At 37.1% G+C, this 16,497-nt stretch overlaps 1 protein-coding gene across 2 annotated transcripts in view; it reads left to right on the top strand.

Moving 5' to 3' along the window:
• ALB (albumin) overlaps window positions 1–16,497 on the top strand; it is a 103,959-nt gene that overhangs the window by 71,210 nt on the left and 16,252 nt on the right. The window contains exons 2-3 of one of the 2 annotated variants that reach the window (XM_049886039.1): window positions 15,064–15,101; window positions 15,813–15,870. In XM_049886039.1, the coding sequence (XP_049741996.1) occupies window positions 15,064–15,101; window positions 15,813–15,870 (96 nt within the window). Of the gene's footprint in view, window positions 1–14,910; window positions 15,102–15,812; window positions 15,871–16,497 lie in introns of those variants that run through there. The other variant, XM_049886040.1, reaches the window with a different exon arrangement.

Genomic DNA, 16,497 nt, shown 5'->3' with positions numbered 1-16,497 from the left:
CAGGTAATCATCAGCACAAGTAAACTGAAAAGAAATCCAAACCTAATCTCAAGAAGAGCAGGCTTTTGGGTGGGTTTTAAGTGTTAGAAGGACTTTGTTTTTAGAGTTTTAAAGGAATATTCTTTTTATATGTCTTCTAGCAGTGGTAAAACAATAATTGAAAAGAATATTAGTTAAATTATTATAAAATAAAGCTTTGTTTGGCTGTAGCTGAAAAGATAGAATAAAAGTAATGTGAAATAGTGAATTCTAGCTTTATTTTATCGTCAGACCACTTGAAATGTGAAACTTGCACAAGTACTTTAGTGCATAATTCCCAAAGTGGTCACCAGTGCCTGTCTCCTGCTTCTATGCTTGCACGGCCCCCTCTCCCAACTATCTATCTTACAGCCATAAACCAAGAAAAACCATTGCCTTCAAGTCAATTCCGACTCATAGTGCCCCTGTAGGACAGAGTAGAACTGCCCCATACAATTTCCAAGGAGCACCTGGTGGATTTGAACAGCTGACCTTTTGGTTAGCAGCCATAGCTCTTAACCATTATGCCAACAGGGTTTCCTCTTGCTGCTATAGACACTGGGATTGTTACCAGGTAAGATACAAAGCAAGGCCTCTATGACACTTTGAGATTTTACTGGAGGAGAACAATAAAGCACAAAACAAAAAGGGCACGTCCTCATATCTGTGTCTGTAGCCCAAACCCAAGTAAAAACAAAAAGCTTCTACTGCCAATGCCAATGGGTATAGCTTTGTGAATAAATGTTTTGAGGGACTTTCAGAGAATAACTGACCTAATTTTTTGGAAAAGCATCATTGATTAGATCTATATAGATCTCCCTGGCCAGACACACTGCCAGAGCTCATAACCTTGCCTCTGGTGCTCATTAGCTGTTGACATTGGGCAAATTACTTAATCTCAGTACTTTGCTCTAACCTCAGTTTCCTCAGCTGTAAAATGAGGAAAATAACTGTACTGCCCTCATAAAGGTTGTCCTGAGAGTTAAATGGGCTAATAGTCCTAAACAAGCATTGATGGGAATAGTAACTGGCACATTATAGGCACTTTATGAATGTTTGATAAATCAACATAGTCTCCTGCTTTCAATTTCCTCCTGACATCCAGTGCTTCAGTAGAGTTGATATAGGTCTAACCCAAAGTAAAGACACTTGAGATTTTAGTTAGCATTTGCAGCCTTAGGGAGAAGCCATCATGGCGCAGACAATCCAATAAACAAAGGCTTTGGTGTGAAAATGAACTTGACATGTTGGGAAAGTGTTAGATGGCCTCATAGCTCCTTGCACAGACTCCTCACCTAATATGGTATTTTATAAACAAAACAAAACCATTGCTGTTGAGTCGATTCTGACTCATGGTGGTGCCCTGGTTAAAGTGCTTGGCTGCAAACCAAAAGGTTGATGGTTCAAACCACCAGCTACTCCATGGAAGAAAGATGTGGTAGTCTGCTTCCGTAAAAATTTACAGCCTTGGAAACCCTATGGGGCAATTCTACTCAATCCTATAGGGTTGCTGTGAATCGGAATTGACTTGACGGCAGTGGGGTTTTTTGTTTTGTTTTTATACCTGGTGACTGTACAAAACATTAAATTGAGTATTTCTGACTTAGTGGGGGAATTTATATGTAAAAGAGAAATAAAAGATGCTACAGAGACCATTCCTTCCTTCAATTCATTTATTCATCTGCTCATCCATTATTAATAACAAACATTACTGGCACATATATGCTAGGTCACTGTGTTACCCACTGGGGATAGTGCAGTGATGGAGAATGATAGCGTCTATGCTTACAGGGACATTATAAACCAGTGGAATCAGATTACAAAACATTTTAAATAACAAGTTAGGGAGCTTGACATTTATTTAAAATGTAATAGGGAGCCATTAAAGGCCATTAAGAATTCCTTTTACATGATGGTCTAATATATACATATGTAACAAAAATTTAACAAAATTATAATTCTCCTATGATATTAAATGTACTATGATCAGTCATATTGTATTCATTTTATTTCAATAAAAATATACTGGTATTGATGCACCAAATTTATTTCCTGACCCTGCTTGAAAAATCATGCTAAAGACATTAAGAAATACAACATACCTAAAAGTAGTAGTTATGTTGTAGATGTTTTTGATAATAAGTACTTGTGCAAGAAAAGTTAAGGCTAATAAGATAGATTTTGAAGTTATAACATATGGCATCAGGCAATAGGCTCAAGTTTGCAAGATTCAGAAATTCTTCCTAGATGACCATGGCTACAGAGCAGCCTCCCACACATGAATAAATTAGACATACCCCAGGATGAAGATAACAAATGACATTGGAAGTAGCATAGAATCTTATCACATGATTCTTTTTTTTTTAACAAATACATAAGTTTTAGTTAAAAAAAAGTGGTATCTGTGTTAATGTCTGACTACATCAGGTTTTTCCTTTTGAGGAAAGGAATATTATCAATCCCCTGATCACCCCATTTTTGCAGATATGATTCATATTTGATGTTTCCCAGGATTATGCTGACAGTTTTATAGTGAGAATGAACAAAGAATAACCTCTGAATGAACTGGTTTCGGTTGTTGTGACTGTCAGTTTAATCTGGCTGATGAAGAGGCAACTACATCCATGTGGTATGCAGCCATGAGCAAGTTTCTCTACAACAAATGACCTTGCTTCACGGAGTGGTTGAGTCATTGGAAGAATTTCATATTTAAACTACCCCAGTATCCCCTTTGCTTACTCACCTGAACTGAATAAAAAGAATATAAATGGAATCGCTATTGGCATGGGGCCTGGATTTGGGTGGAGAGGGCAAAGAAGTGCCAGCCATATTGTACATTCTAAGTATTGACTAACATTCTGGGCAATGAATGTGGCTGCTAGGCCAATGGGATATATCATTAGGCTATTTAAACAGAGCCTAAAATGTTTTTACCTTTTCAGTTGGCCAAGACTGAAGTCAGGCAGCTTCTACTAACTTGTTTACCTTCATTTTATCTCCTTAATTATCCTAATTCCTAGACTGCATTCCTATAAGAAAAGAAAAACCTGGGAGGAAGTTGCTTGCTCATGGTCATTTACCACTTGGGTGCAGTTCCTCTCAATCAGTCAAATTAAACTGGCAGTCAATAAAATTTTTGAATGACTTTTATATCCATGTCAGGTGCTGGACCTGGTGTTAAATATATTTAACATGGTTTATACCTTCAAGAAACTTACTATCGTGGGATGGTAGAACATAAACTGTTCCATTTCGATTATAAGGCAATACTGATCTAATGACCTCAGTGATCCAAAAAAGAAAGTGAGAAAAATAAGTTTTTGAACAGCCAAATAGAAACTCCAAAGTTCAGGCATCAAAGTTCAGGCCCTAATGGCTATTTACAAAGAAGTTCAACTAACCTTATGTCCTAGTGGAATGGACAGTGACATTTGTGGTGAGATTTGTTCTTCGACCATGGCATAATTCTCTTTCCTTATATTATATTGACTTAGGTGGCTCTATCACTTTATCAGCTGTCTGAGATTCCATCTACTAGGAATTCAGCAGCAGCCCCTTCTAAAATGCTTCTGTTTCTAGAAAGGCTAGTTGTGGTTTTGTGGAAGACAAGGAGTGTTGAGGAGACTAGGAGAGCGGGATAAGGAGAACGTCTTAGATTTAGGAGAGTTGGTTTAGTAAGATTGCTGATCTTACCTGAAGTTGCCCACAAGTAAGAAATGAGAGTTTTGGCGTGGAGTGTACATCAGGAAGGAGGCTGAGAGGCAGGACAACAGTGGGGGACTTGGGACACCCAAGAGTTGCGTGGTTCAGATGGGGCATCTAAGGCAGGTGTTTTAGGTGTGCAGAGGGCAGTGGAATGGAACAGAGGAAAGGGGTGGACAGGGAGATGAGTGCCACAAACTTTTCTTTAACTTAGTCCAAGGCAGTAAGCCTCTAAATGCACTCTCCCATTCTTTATGACTATTTCAATCTTTTGCATTTCCTTCAAATGTTCAACTCCAAGCCCTATAGTCTTAGCAAGTGACCCCCAACTTCTACTTTACAGAGCAAATAGAAGTCATGAGATGAGTACCCTTTATCTTCCTGATACTGAATAAATAAACCTATGTGTATACACATCCTATTCTCCTTCCCTTCCATTTTTCTAGTTTAGCTGCACCTCTACTTACCTTCTCTTATACTCTTGATCTTATCCCTTCCAGCCTTCTCAAGAACTCATCAACATCTCTTCTCTATGGTGTACTTAATATCTGCCTCTCAATGGAATCCATCTCACTGACTTCTAAATGCTCACAAGCCTTCCTTTAAAAACCAAAACAAAAAATTTCATTGACCCTCAATCCTCATCAGCTGTCTCCCTTTACATCAAAATTTCTTGGAAGAGTTATCTGTATTGGAGTCATTTATTCCCCACCTTTCGGTCACTTCGCTACCCACCCCAGTCTCGTTTTTGGCCTCATCATTCTCCTGAAACAGCTCTACTATAGTAACCCCCATGCAGTAGATTTTTTTTTTTTCCGATTCCCACCTTAGAATTTCTGTCAGTAGTATTTGTAAGTCTTAACCTATTCCTCCTTAAATATTCTCTTCTCTGTTTTCCCTAGTATAACATTATCCTGATTTTATTTCCCTCTTCTTTGGCCACCTGTTCTTTGATCTTTGCTCTTTCTCAAGACTCCATCATTTGGCCTCTCCTTGTCTCACTCTACTCTCTTCCCAATCCTGCAGTGCTTGGTGACTCACAAATAATATCCCAAGCTTAGACCTTGCCTTTGACCTTTAGACCCATATATTTTTATTTATAACTACTTGCTTGACATTGCCTCTGAGATGTCTCAAGCTGCCTGAAATTCAACTCATTCAAATAACACTAATGATTAGCCTTCTTGGTTCTGGTCCTTGTTCGGTGCTCCTTAGACCAGTAAGTGGTACCACAGTCATTGAATTGTGCATAGCAGAAAGCTAGAAATCGTCATGACACCTCTATTTTCCTTATCACCCATTTTTAATCCATCAAGTTTTGCTAATTTTATCTCCTTGGTGCTGGCAAGAACTAGCCCCCACCCCTGGCCTGCCTCTCTATTTTGCCTACGCCCAACTTCTTCCTCCGCTATGAAACCAGGGGCCACTGGGTAGATTCTTACTTGTGGTGACCCCATGTGTCTCAGAGTAGAACTGTGCTCCATAGGATTTTCAAAGGATGATTTTTTGGAAGTAGATTGCCAGGCCTTTCTTCCAAGGTTCCTCTGGGTAGACTTGAACCTCCAACATTTCAATTAGAGCTGAGCATGTTAATCATTTGCAACACCTAGAGACTTCTCCTGCATTGTAAGGGGGCCTCATTTTATGTGCATGTGGAAACTCCACTCCTTGTGTCTCAACTGTCCACACCCCATCCAAACAGCTGTCTCTTTGCCTGGGGGTAAATACATCTGTGTCATGGTCTGCCTGTGATGAGAGGGGGCGTAGCCAGGGAAGAGACCCTCTCAGGCCTGGAAGAGGCTCAGGGCTGTTTGCACAGGGAATTCCAGCATAAGAGTATCTGAATTATGGCCTAGGAGAGGAGGAAGACAGGCTCTGGTGGGCCCTTTTCTTTACACACTCTTTGTCCTGCATGGCAAAGCATGGTTAGAGGAGGACAGAGGGGGCTTTCTAAAACATCGATTTTAGGAACGGGGAGTGCTGCTCTACACTGACACACATGGGTTTCCTGTCTCTTGGGTCTAAAGCTAGTAATGCTCCTAAATAACTCTCGAATCCATCCACTTTTCTCTGTTTCTACACCATTGCCATAGCTCAAACTCTCATCATCTGTTACCTAGACTATTACATTAGTCTCCTGACTGGTCTTCCTACACTCTTGCCATCTTCAGTCTCTTCCCCACAATGCAGCCAGAGTAGCCTTTCTGAAACATAAATCAAATCATATCACTGAGCTAATAAAATCATTCAACATCTCATTAGTTTTAGAATAAAGACTCACTTCTTACTGTACGTAAGATGACATGCAAAGCCATCTCCTACTCTTGTGTCATGTCTCACACTGTGCGTTCCCCTGATTCTGTGTCTTGCGGATCTCTGTTTTCTTTCTTGCCTCAAGTATTTACATATGATGTTCCCTCTGCGTGGAACATTATTATTTTTTTCTCATTACTCACGCCCATTTAGAATATCTCAGCTCAAATGTCCCATCCCCAGAAAAATTCTTTCAGATTCCCAGGCACATGGTATTGCTAAGTAAGTACCTACTGTTTGAAAGAAGAACACCTGTTTCATCACTGAATATTCCTGTGGTCTACCAACTTCGAAGCCCTGGTGGAGCAGTGGTTAAAAGCTTGGCTTCTAATCAAAAGGCCGGCAATTCGAATCCATCAGCCACTCCTTGGAAACCCTATGAAGGTTTCCACTCTGTCCTATAGGGTTGCTCTGAGTCAGAATCTATTCGACGGCAATGGGTTTGTTTTTGGGGGGATCTACCAACTTTGTCAGTCATCTTAAACTATGTCTCCACAGAAGTTTTGTAGCTTTCTAAAAGATTGAGATCTTTCTTCAGGGCTTTTAATATTAAAATGACCTCCTTCTCATCCTTAACTTTGCTTGGAAATGGAAATAATTGCAAATTCTACTTTTCTTTTTTGCCTGCCAACCTGCCTTTCTTTTCTTTCCTAAAACTCCTGCAGGAAGTTTAGTCACCTTCTAATTGGGGCTTATCTCTTTGCTCTCTGTTTTTTGGCCTTTTATCAAAAATTTAGAGATTGCGTATCCTCTTCTTCTTTCCTCGGTCCTCTGCCTACTTATCCCATTTGTCCAGGCAAAGTTCCCTCATAAGCAAAAATGAACCCAGAGCAGGCAAATTTGAAGTTTTACAGCCTGTTGCTGTTGCATAGGTCGCTAAAGAGATTAGAGCCCATATGTCTTATCTATGCAGGGCATCACCTTGGACTTAGAGCTTCCACTCTGCTACTTCTCTATTGTCCCAAGACTACCTTGCATTCTACATGCAGAACAACTTATAATGTTTTATTACAATTACCTTTCTAGCTGTTTCTCCTATTGTACTGTGAACTCCTTGAACTCAGGGACTGTGTTTTATTAATTTTCTGTATCCCCAGGGCCTAGCAAATGCTGGGTGCATAGTGAAAAAAAACCTTTAAGCATGAATGAAAGATTAAGTGGTGCTCCCTAAAACAAGTATGGAACATTCTTTTCTGGATTGTGCCCTGTCAGCAAGAATGCTGCTGTTCTTAAATAAATAGCTGTGCTTGTTGATGCCAGGGCAATGTTTGTTTTCAGATACTATCATTTCCTGATGTGTATTTTTTCCAAGTTTTAGTGTAACTACTGAGAGAAATTTGGACTTGTCAATATAGTTATTTGCCTATAAGGCATTAAATGCTGAGAGGATAACTTATGTAATTCTGATAGATCAATAAATATCTAGTGTGAATATAAAAATTTAAATTGAATTGAAATAGTAATTACATGCATTTCATTTAATAACTTAAGCTATTGGCGTTAAATATACTGGGTATGCCACAACAGTGAATTAGAAGCATTTTTGGAAAGATAGTGCCATTGTCAACACCATGCGTTTTACTGAAATTAGTTCTTCATTCTATTTGGACACATATTTTTGTTGCAACACATTATTATTAAATATTTGCAAACAGAACATTCAAATCACTCTTATTATAATCAAATCATTGTATTCTTTTCAAAGCCTGTGTAATTAAAAATTAATTTTCAGCAATTGGAGTGCTTACATACTCACTATTATTTAAAAATCATTTCAAAGACATTTACATTTGAAAATTTATTGTAATTAGACTAGAGATAGTTTTCCCTTAAAAAAAAAATTAGGCCAATTATTTATTTGATGTTTTTCATCAAAGTTAAAACTTTCTTTGAAACAAATATTCCATTTCTTGATGTTAGGCCATTCGTAGCTGCTTGAAAAACAGGAGAATTCCAAGACTTAAATTCCCAAGCTCAGCTGGATGGCAGGCTGGTGAAATTTTAGCTCAGGTCTGACATGGGGAGATTACAAAACACCTATAAATTTGAAGCTTTAGAAGACATTAAGGAGAAAAACATTTTTCCCTTTACTGAAAACATTCTAAATTTGATCCACCTAAGTTCCAAAATAGGAGTATTCTAGCTTTGCAACCTTTGTTGTTTCACAGGAGATTAAAAAGTTCAATTTTGTACCTTTAAATTAAACTTTTTCTTTTAGTCTGTTGAATTCCATTTAGGAAAAATAAGTAATACGAATAGACTAAGCACTATTAAACTCTCAGCAGTGCATTCATTTCTGTTTGATTTCCATCTCTAGCTATCACTCTGAGAAAGATGATACCAGCATTATTTTCAATTTATGTATTTACATACAGATTCTATTTGATGTTAACTTACAGTAAGGGGGTGGATGAACCTGGTTAAGCGATTGGCTGCTAATCAAATAGTAGGCAGTTTGAATCTACCAGCAGCTCCTTGGAAACCCTTTGGGGCAGTTCTACTCTGCCCTATAGGGTCGCTATGAGTCGGAATCGACTCGATGGCAACGGGTTTGGCTTTTTTTTTTGAAAGCATGGATTGCAGGCATTAACTATTTTTTTTTCTTGGTTTAGAAAAACTTGATAAAAGGATATGGGAAACTGTCATTTTATTTAAATAGTTTAGACAAGTTTAAAGGACACTCTCATTTCTTAAAAACATTAAGCTAAATTAGATGCAGAGTAATGCCCAAGGAGTCATTGTACAACTCAGGAATGAACACGCTCTCAAACTTGGATCCCAACTCCTTAACTTGATATTAGTTCCAGTCAGTCTCTTTCTCATTCTCTAAGACTGTCACATTAGAAGCATGGAACCACTTAATGTTGAAGGTTAAACTGTCCTTAAAGATAATTTAATTCAACTCGACCTCTTTGGTACGGACTTATGTATCTATCTCTATCTCTGTCTCTGTCTCTATCTATATCTATACCAAACCAAAAAACCAAACCCAGTGCCATAGAGTTGATTCAGACTCATAGCGGCCATATAGAACAGAGTAGAACTGCCCCATAGAGTTTCCAAGGAGTGCCTGGCAGATTCGAACTGCCGACCCTTTGGTTAGCAGCCATAGCACTTAACCACTATGCCACCAGCACTTCCTGTCTATATCTATATCTGTGTCTGTGTCTGTGTCTGTGTCTGTGTCTGTGTCTGTGTCTGTGTCTGTGTCTGTGTCTGTGTCTGTGTCTGTGTCTGTGTCTGTGTCTATCTGTGTCTGTGTTTCTGTCTCTGTCTCTATGTCTGTATCCATAGCCATATCTTTATCTGGAGTCCCTAGGTGGTGCAAATGGTAAAACGTGTTCAGCTGCTGAGAGGTTAGAAGTTAAAGTTCTCCCAGAAGCGATGTGAAAAAAAGGCACAGTGATCTGCTTCCAAAAAGTCAGTCCTTGAAAAGCCTATGGAGCACAGTTCTACCCTGACGCACATGGAGTCACTAAGAGTCGGAGCCAACTCCAAGGCAACTGGTTTTGTATCTATCTCTCTATCTTACTCCCTATGCTCCATCTCTATCTTTATCTCTATCTCTATCCTTATCTCTGTGTGTGCAAATTTCGAGAAGCTGACACTGAGCTGAGTTAAAAAAAAGATTGAGAAATTTGAAGTAAATGTTTAGGAAGCCTGAGAGACGGTAGACATAGATTCAAGAACCCCAGGAGAATATGAGGAAAAGACAGAAGAAGGAGACCCTCCCTGCCATGGGAACTTGGGAGGGAGAGAAACTTAAGATATGAGACAAGCAAAGATGGGGATCTAGTGTGCTCCTTGAGATTTAAACTCTCCCCTCCTTGTCCCTTAGGAAATCTTCAGCAAATTCAATATTTCTTGTTAATTACTATTCCTCATTAATTCTGTATTTGTCAAAAAAACCATTAATTCAGTATGTATTTTGGAGAAATGATTTATGGAGAGAGATGAGGGGACTACTGGTATCTGAATTGAATAACAATATATTATTTTCATCAGAAAATGCCTATGAAGTTTATACATTTTGGGCAACTAAATGTCTTACACTTTAATGAAGAAATGTGTCTTCACACGTGAATAAGAAATTGCTTACTACGTTTCAGTTGGTTGGTTTCATGTTTAATGTTCTTTCACTTTTCTGCCCTTCTGTACTTTTTAGAAAACAGTCCAGGCCCTTCATCATAGGTAAGGTATGCATATGTCCATAGTCAAATAGGAAGAGTGCTAAAAAAAGATTTGCCTGACCCAGAAATCTATCTATCATAGAGGGACGCAGCATAACACTTGTACCAAAGAAGACTGTCCAGTGGAGAACAAGCCTGGTTTGAACGACTTGGTGAGATGCTTCAAGAATTCGGGGCACAAGAGAGCATGGCTTTTTATTTTTTACTATTGTAAAAATGTATATAATACAAAGTTTGCCAATTTAACATTTTTCACGTGTACCATAAATCACTTACATTAATCGTGTTGTGCAACCATCACCAATATCCATTGCCAAATTTCCCATCACCATAAGCAGAAACTCAGTGCTTCCTAAACAATGACTCCCCTTCTCTCCTCCCTTCCACGCCTGGTAATTACTAATAAACTTTGGTCAGAAAGCACAGGTTTAAGGTTCTGGTTATCGGGACATCAAAGGAGGGAAAGTGGTCCAAAGAGATGTTTCATCTGCTTCAAAATTGTCTCAAAATGAATGTAAAAGGAAGGACAAATTGCTCAGGTTTAATTCCCAGTTATATTTACATTTCAGTTGAGACCTTTTTTTTTTTTTCTCTTTTAAATGCCATCCAGTCTATTCCGACTCATAAACCCGTTGCCGTCCAGTCGATTCTGACTCATAGCGACCCTATAGGACAGAGTAGAACTGCCCCATAGAGTTTCCAAGGAATGCCTGGTGGATTCCAACTGCTGACCTTTTTGGTTAGCAGCCCTAAATCTTAACCACTATGCTACCAGGGTTTCCATAGTGACCCTATAAATCAAACCAAACCCACTGACGTTGAGTCGATTCTGACTCATAGCGACCCTATAGGACAGAGTAGAGCTGGCCCATAGAGTTTCCAAGAGAGCTCCTGGTGGACTTGAACTGCGGACATTTTGGGTTTCCTAGCGACCCTATAGACAGAGTTGAATTGCCCATAGGGTTTCCAAAGAGTAGTTGGTGGATTCAAACTGCCGACCTTTGTGGTTAGCAGCCAAGCTCTTAACCGCAGCACTACCAGGGCCCCATTCTAAATGAGCAGTACACTTTTATTATTTCTATATAAAGGAATTTTCTTTACTACTCCCTTTTTAAACTTCTTTCACAAAAGTGAGAAAACTTTAAGAATCATTGAAGCTACTTTTTAAAATTTTATTTATGTTGTTGTTGAGAATATACACAGCGAAACATAACCCAATTCAACAGTTTCTACAAGTATTATTTAGTGACACTGATTACATTTTTTGAGTTGTGCAACCATTCTCTCCCTCTTTTCCTGAGTTGTCACTCCCTCATTAACATAAACTAACTGACCGCTAAGTTTCCTATCTAATCTTTCTAGTTTCTGTCGTCAATTTGATCCCATACAGTTATTAAAAGAGCATAATGCTCAAGGCAGATGTTTTTTACTAGTTAAGCTAAACTATTGTTTGGTTTTAAGAAGACCTCAGGGAATATTTTTAGTTTAAAGTTTAAAGGCTATGTCAGGGCAATAGTTTTCAGGGGTTCATCCAGCCTCCTTGGCTCCAGAAAGTCTGGAGTCCATGAGAGTTTGAAATGCTGTTCTGCATTTTCCCCCTTTTGATCAGGATTCTGCTATAGACTCTTGATCCAAACGTTCATTAATAATAGCCAGGCACCATCTAGTTCTTCTGGTCTCACGGCAATTAGTCATACATTCCATATTCTCCTCCTATTCATGACTCTTCTTCCTCTGTTGTTCCAGGTAAATAGAGAACAACTGTTGTGTCTTAGATGGCCACTTGCAAGCTTTTAAGACCCCAGGCACTATGCATAGAAATAGGAGGTAGAACAGAAGCACTAAATACATTACTAGGCCAATTAACTGGGATGTCCTATGAAACCATGATTCTAAACCTCCAAACCAAGGAACCAAATCCCATTAGGTTTTTTGTTGTACATAAGCAGCCTCAGTGACTTTTTTTTTGTCACTGTTGTAAATATATCCATCATACGACTTTTGCCAATTCAACTTCTTACAGGTGTATAACTTATTGACATCAATTATAATAATCAGTTGTTCAACCCTGGAGCTACTTTTCTATTTACTTAGATAAGAAATTCTCTAAACCATATTTGTAACCCTTAGTTTAAATATTTCATTTACCCTTCTGCCAGAGCCCTTTGATGAGTGACTAAATATAGAATTTAAAAGTTTGAAGAACAGATATTGAGAAGTGATCAACAATTGTGTGGTTTTATTCCTCTCAGTATACAATGCACATGCAGAATTAATACCAGAAGTTTCCACAGAAAAATGTAGGAATACTTATTTGGAAATCTATAAAATGCAAATGATCAAGTGTTTCTTAATTAAGATGGATTTTAAGCATGTAGATTGAGTGTTAAGAATTAAATATTTTAATTTCTCAACTACCTACCAAACTTTCATAGGGATATATAACATGTAGAACATCTTATGGGTATTGTAAGGAAAAATTCTTTTAGGTCCTACCTAAAAGGATAATGGAAGCTTCATTAAATATAGGAAAATCAATTCTTTTTTTTCAAAGTTTTCCAAGTTATCAGCATGAAGTTGTTTATATCATTCTCTTTTTATTTTTAAAATCTCAATTGTGTATTTATTTCCTTTTTCCATTCCTAATATTTCATATTTGTGCCTTTGCTATTTTTCTTGATCAATCAGGCTAAGCACTTTGTCAGAATATGGTCAAAGTACCAACTTTTGGTACTGTTGATAATAGGAAAATGAATCCTAAGTTCCTATTTGGTCATGATAAATTTGGATTAAAAAAATTTTCTTTGCATTTACAATTATGTTACTATATGATATTGCAGTGCATAGATGGAGAAACTAATATTATTCTTTCAATTTATTAAGTGAAAAAATATATGCGTGACTGGCAAAGGCCTGAATTTGTGAATTAGTAGTACAATTATATTCAACGGTAAGGATTCCATGTTTGATTTGGTCTTCCACAGGGACTTGTGCAAGGAACAGGCTAGAGTTGGCCACTATCTTGAAATAAATGGTGCCCACTCTTTCTAGGAGGTTAAAAGTTGATGTTAATTTATCTGAGAATTATTTTCTCTATTTAGAAAGATTAGCCTCCTTTTTTCTTTTCCAATATGGGTTTTCTGGGTTTTTTTTAAATGAATTTCTCCAATAGAAATAATTCCATATTCTTTTATTTTTGTTTATCTGTGGCCTGAAAGGTAAGTCTGACACCATTATTCAGGACTCCCTTTAGCTATCTAAAAAAAAAAAATCTATTATCTATCTGTCTTCTTTTCTGTGCTTGATTATTTAATGAGTACTCATAACCTGAAAGTGAAAGAAAAGAAAATAAGCTCATAGAAAATACGTTTCTTTCATCATAATACTGAATATGAAAAATAATGCCTCCTTTGAAATTCTCTGCAATAAATCGGGTCATCATTAGTCAGAATCATCCTGATGGCAAATGGTCTGTTTTTTTTTTTTTTTTGGTTGAGCATTTATTAGCCTCTGTGCTTATACGCGCCATGGGGGAATTGGACTGGCAGCTTTGATTGACTTGGGCTATTTAATTAAGTGAAATGATTGATTTGATACTAATTATCCTTCTGTGGTATCAAAGAAAGTCAATATTCCTAGTGGTTGAGATCAGTGGTTCTTCACCTTTAGAGCAAAAGGACAGATGGCGGATAGCCTTTCAGCGTAGATCAGATTCTTTCGGGATAAGAATAGGGAAGGAAGTACGAAAAAAATTAAAAAAAAAAATTGTCCTAGTTTTGCTTTTAATTATAACGTTAAATTTATTTTGAGATTTAGAGTTACATTAAAAAAGAGGCATCAGATGTTTCTACCTATTAAGGGAGAAAGGATAAAAGTGTGAAACTGGGATGGGAAGAATTCTAGTGGAGAAAGTCTACGTTTCTTGCAACCTCTCCTGAACCCTGCAACCTCTAGAGGAGGTGTAATCAGGGTTCAACCTGTCCTTGAGTGTATTATGATGGCAAAGGTCATCATTACTGTCATTTCCATTTTCTCCTCATGTCTCCTTAACTGAAAATTTCATGAGGGATGCCCATAGTGGACCTAAGTGTCCTATGGCAGAGCCTAAATCACGTATGGGTCAGAGCCTGGATGCAAACATGAAGCTTAGGTACACCTATTTCAGTTGTTCCTGTGGTTCTGGCTTTTCTTTTAGTTTGCATTGGAGGCAACAGCAGCCTTTTCAGATGGAAGTTTCAAAAAAATGAAAAAGACATGGATGCCTTCTAATGTGTGTGTGTATCTGTATTGTGTAAACATGTGTTTTTTTTTTTTTTTAACTCATTACTGAAGGATAAAAACAAACTTGGAATCAGTAATATAATCAGAACATAGCTCTTTGGGTGTGTCTTATTTTCAAGCTAATTCATTGGTTTGGTCACATATTTGCAAATGTTGAAAACCAAAATGTTCAAACGCAGAATCAAAGATTAAAAACAAACAAAAACATAGTAATGAATAATAGGTACAAATCGTTTAAACTCTTATCTAAAATTTGATAAGACATTTTACATAACTTTAATGAATTGACAAGGTCTTATGGAGAAAACAGTTCCAGATGGCAAACATATGCAACGGATTCAGTTAAACAATTCTTTGGCAAGGATATTATGAATTTTGTAATCACTTGGGAACCAATGAAATAAAAGATAAGTCTAGTTAATAATCTACAATTATTGGTTAGAGAGGTATATTAGTGCAAATTTCCCTCTATTCCTCCTACCTTTTCTCTACTATAACTCCCACAAGTCTTCAGCACAATGAAGTGGGTAATCTTTATTTCCCTTTCCTTTCTCTTCAGCTCCGCTTATTCCAGGGGTGTGTTTCGTCGAGAAGCATGTAAGAATTTTACTTTTCTATTATTCAACTTTTATTTTATTTTCCTAATAAAATGAAGTTTTAGTAAACCCTGCATCTTTAAAGAATTAGGATTTCCTTTAGCATTTATTTGTAGACTGTGATGATATTTCGCGTTTATGAACCTATAGGAAGTTATTAATATATGTCTAACATTCAAATGACAAAAGTGATGAGAATTGTTTAATAATTGTAATTTTCTTTTGCATATGTAGAAACTTTAGGCATTTAAACTTAAACTCTACAGAATAAAGTTGGAGATAGAATTCATAACTCTAAATTCCCACTGTGCCATGCTTTATAAAAATCAAAACCTGTGTTGTTAATCTTATAAATAAAACTTGAATTTATATTTATTTCCATTTCAGACGACCCTCTCAGTAGCTGTTAACAGATACTATGAGAGCATTAGCGCTTATCCAAGTTTGAATATAGAACTATAGAAATTTAATGATTTTTCAAATAATATAATTCCTGGCTGAATAATTATTGGGTTTAAATGCAAAAGAAAAAGTTCACCAGCATCCTAAGATTTTCTAGAGGGAAAGAGCCCAATCTTTTGGAGCAAACAAATAACCTAAGTCAAATGGAAGGAAACATAAGAAGTGGCATCATAACCTATTGTTTTATTCAATGTTTAAACAAATCCTTTGTGTGCGTTATTTATTTATTATTTTTCCTTCTCCCCCCTAGACAAGAGTGAGATTGCTCATCGGTACAAAGATTTGGGAGAAGATCTTTTTAAAGGCCTGTAAGTTAAAATATTGAAGAATCAAATTTAACGTTGCTATTTTTTTTTTTTTTTTTAATTTTTAATATAAGTTGGAATCGACTTGATGGCAATGGATTACGGGCTTAATAGCATTGATTATAACTCTGAAGTTTTAATACATCCCTGTCATCTGGGTCTATATTGATGGAAATGTTCTATATAAGTGCTGTCCACTATGGTAGCCATTGGCCACGTGCGGCTATTGAGCACTTTAAATGTGGGAAGTGCAACAAAGGAATGAAAATTTAAATTTTACTGAATTTACATTTAAATTTAAATAGCCATATGTGGCTCTTGGTACTGTATTGGACAGTGCAGCTTTGAAATTCTTATATAACCTGCATGACGGAAAGGACTTTAATATATGGTTCCTTTGGTAACTCAGTTTCTAAACCCGCTTTGTGTAGCAAATAATCCTGTGGTTTCTCAGGGGAGCACTTTTACCTTTTTTTTAAAGCTAGTAAAAAATGAGAAATGGGTTATTTTTAAAGGCTGATATCATCTTACAGTCTGATTAAATGAGATGTGCGTGTGGTTTTGTTTACTGTGTTAAATAATTCAGAGTCAGTGTAAATCCCTAGTCTTGACAAGGAAAGCTATTTAGGA

Source organism: Elephas maximus, chromosome 5 (assembly GCF_024166365.1).
Source record: "Elephas maximus indicus isolate mEleMax1 chromosome 5, mEleMax1 primary haplotype, whole genome shotgun sequence".
Taxonomy (NCBI): domain Eukaryota; kingdom Metazoa; phylum Chordata; class Mammalia; order Proboscidea; family Elephantidae; genus Elephas; species Elephas maximus.
This window is presented reverse-complemented; position numbering and strand designations above follow the sequence as displayed.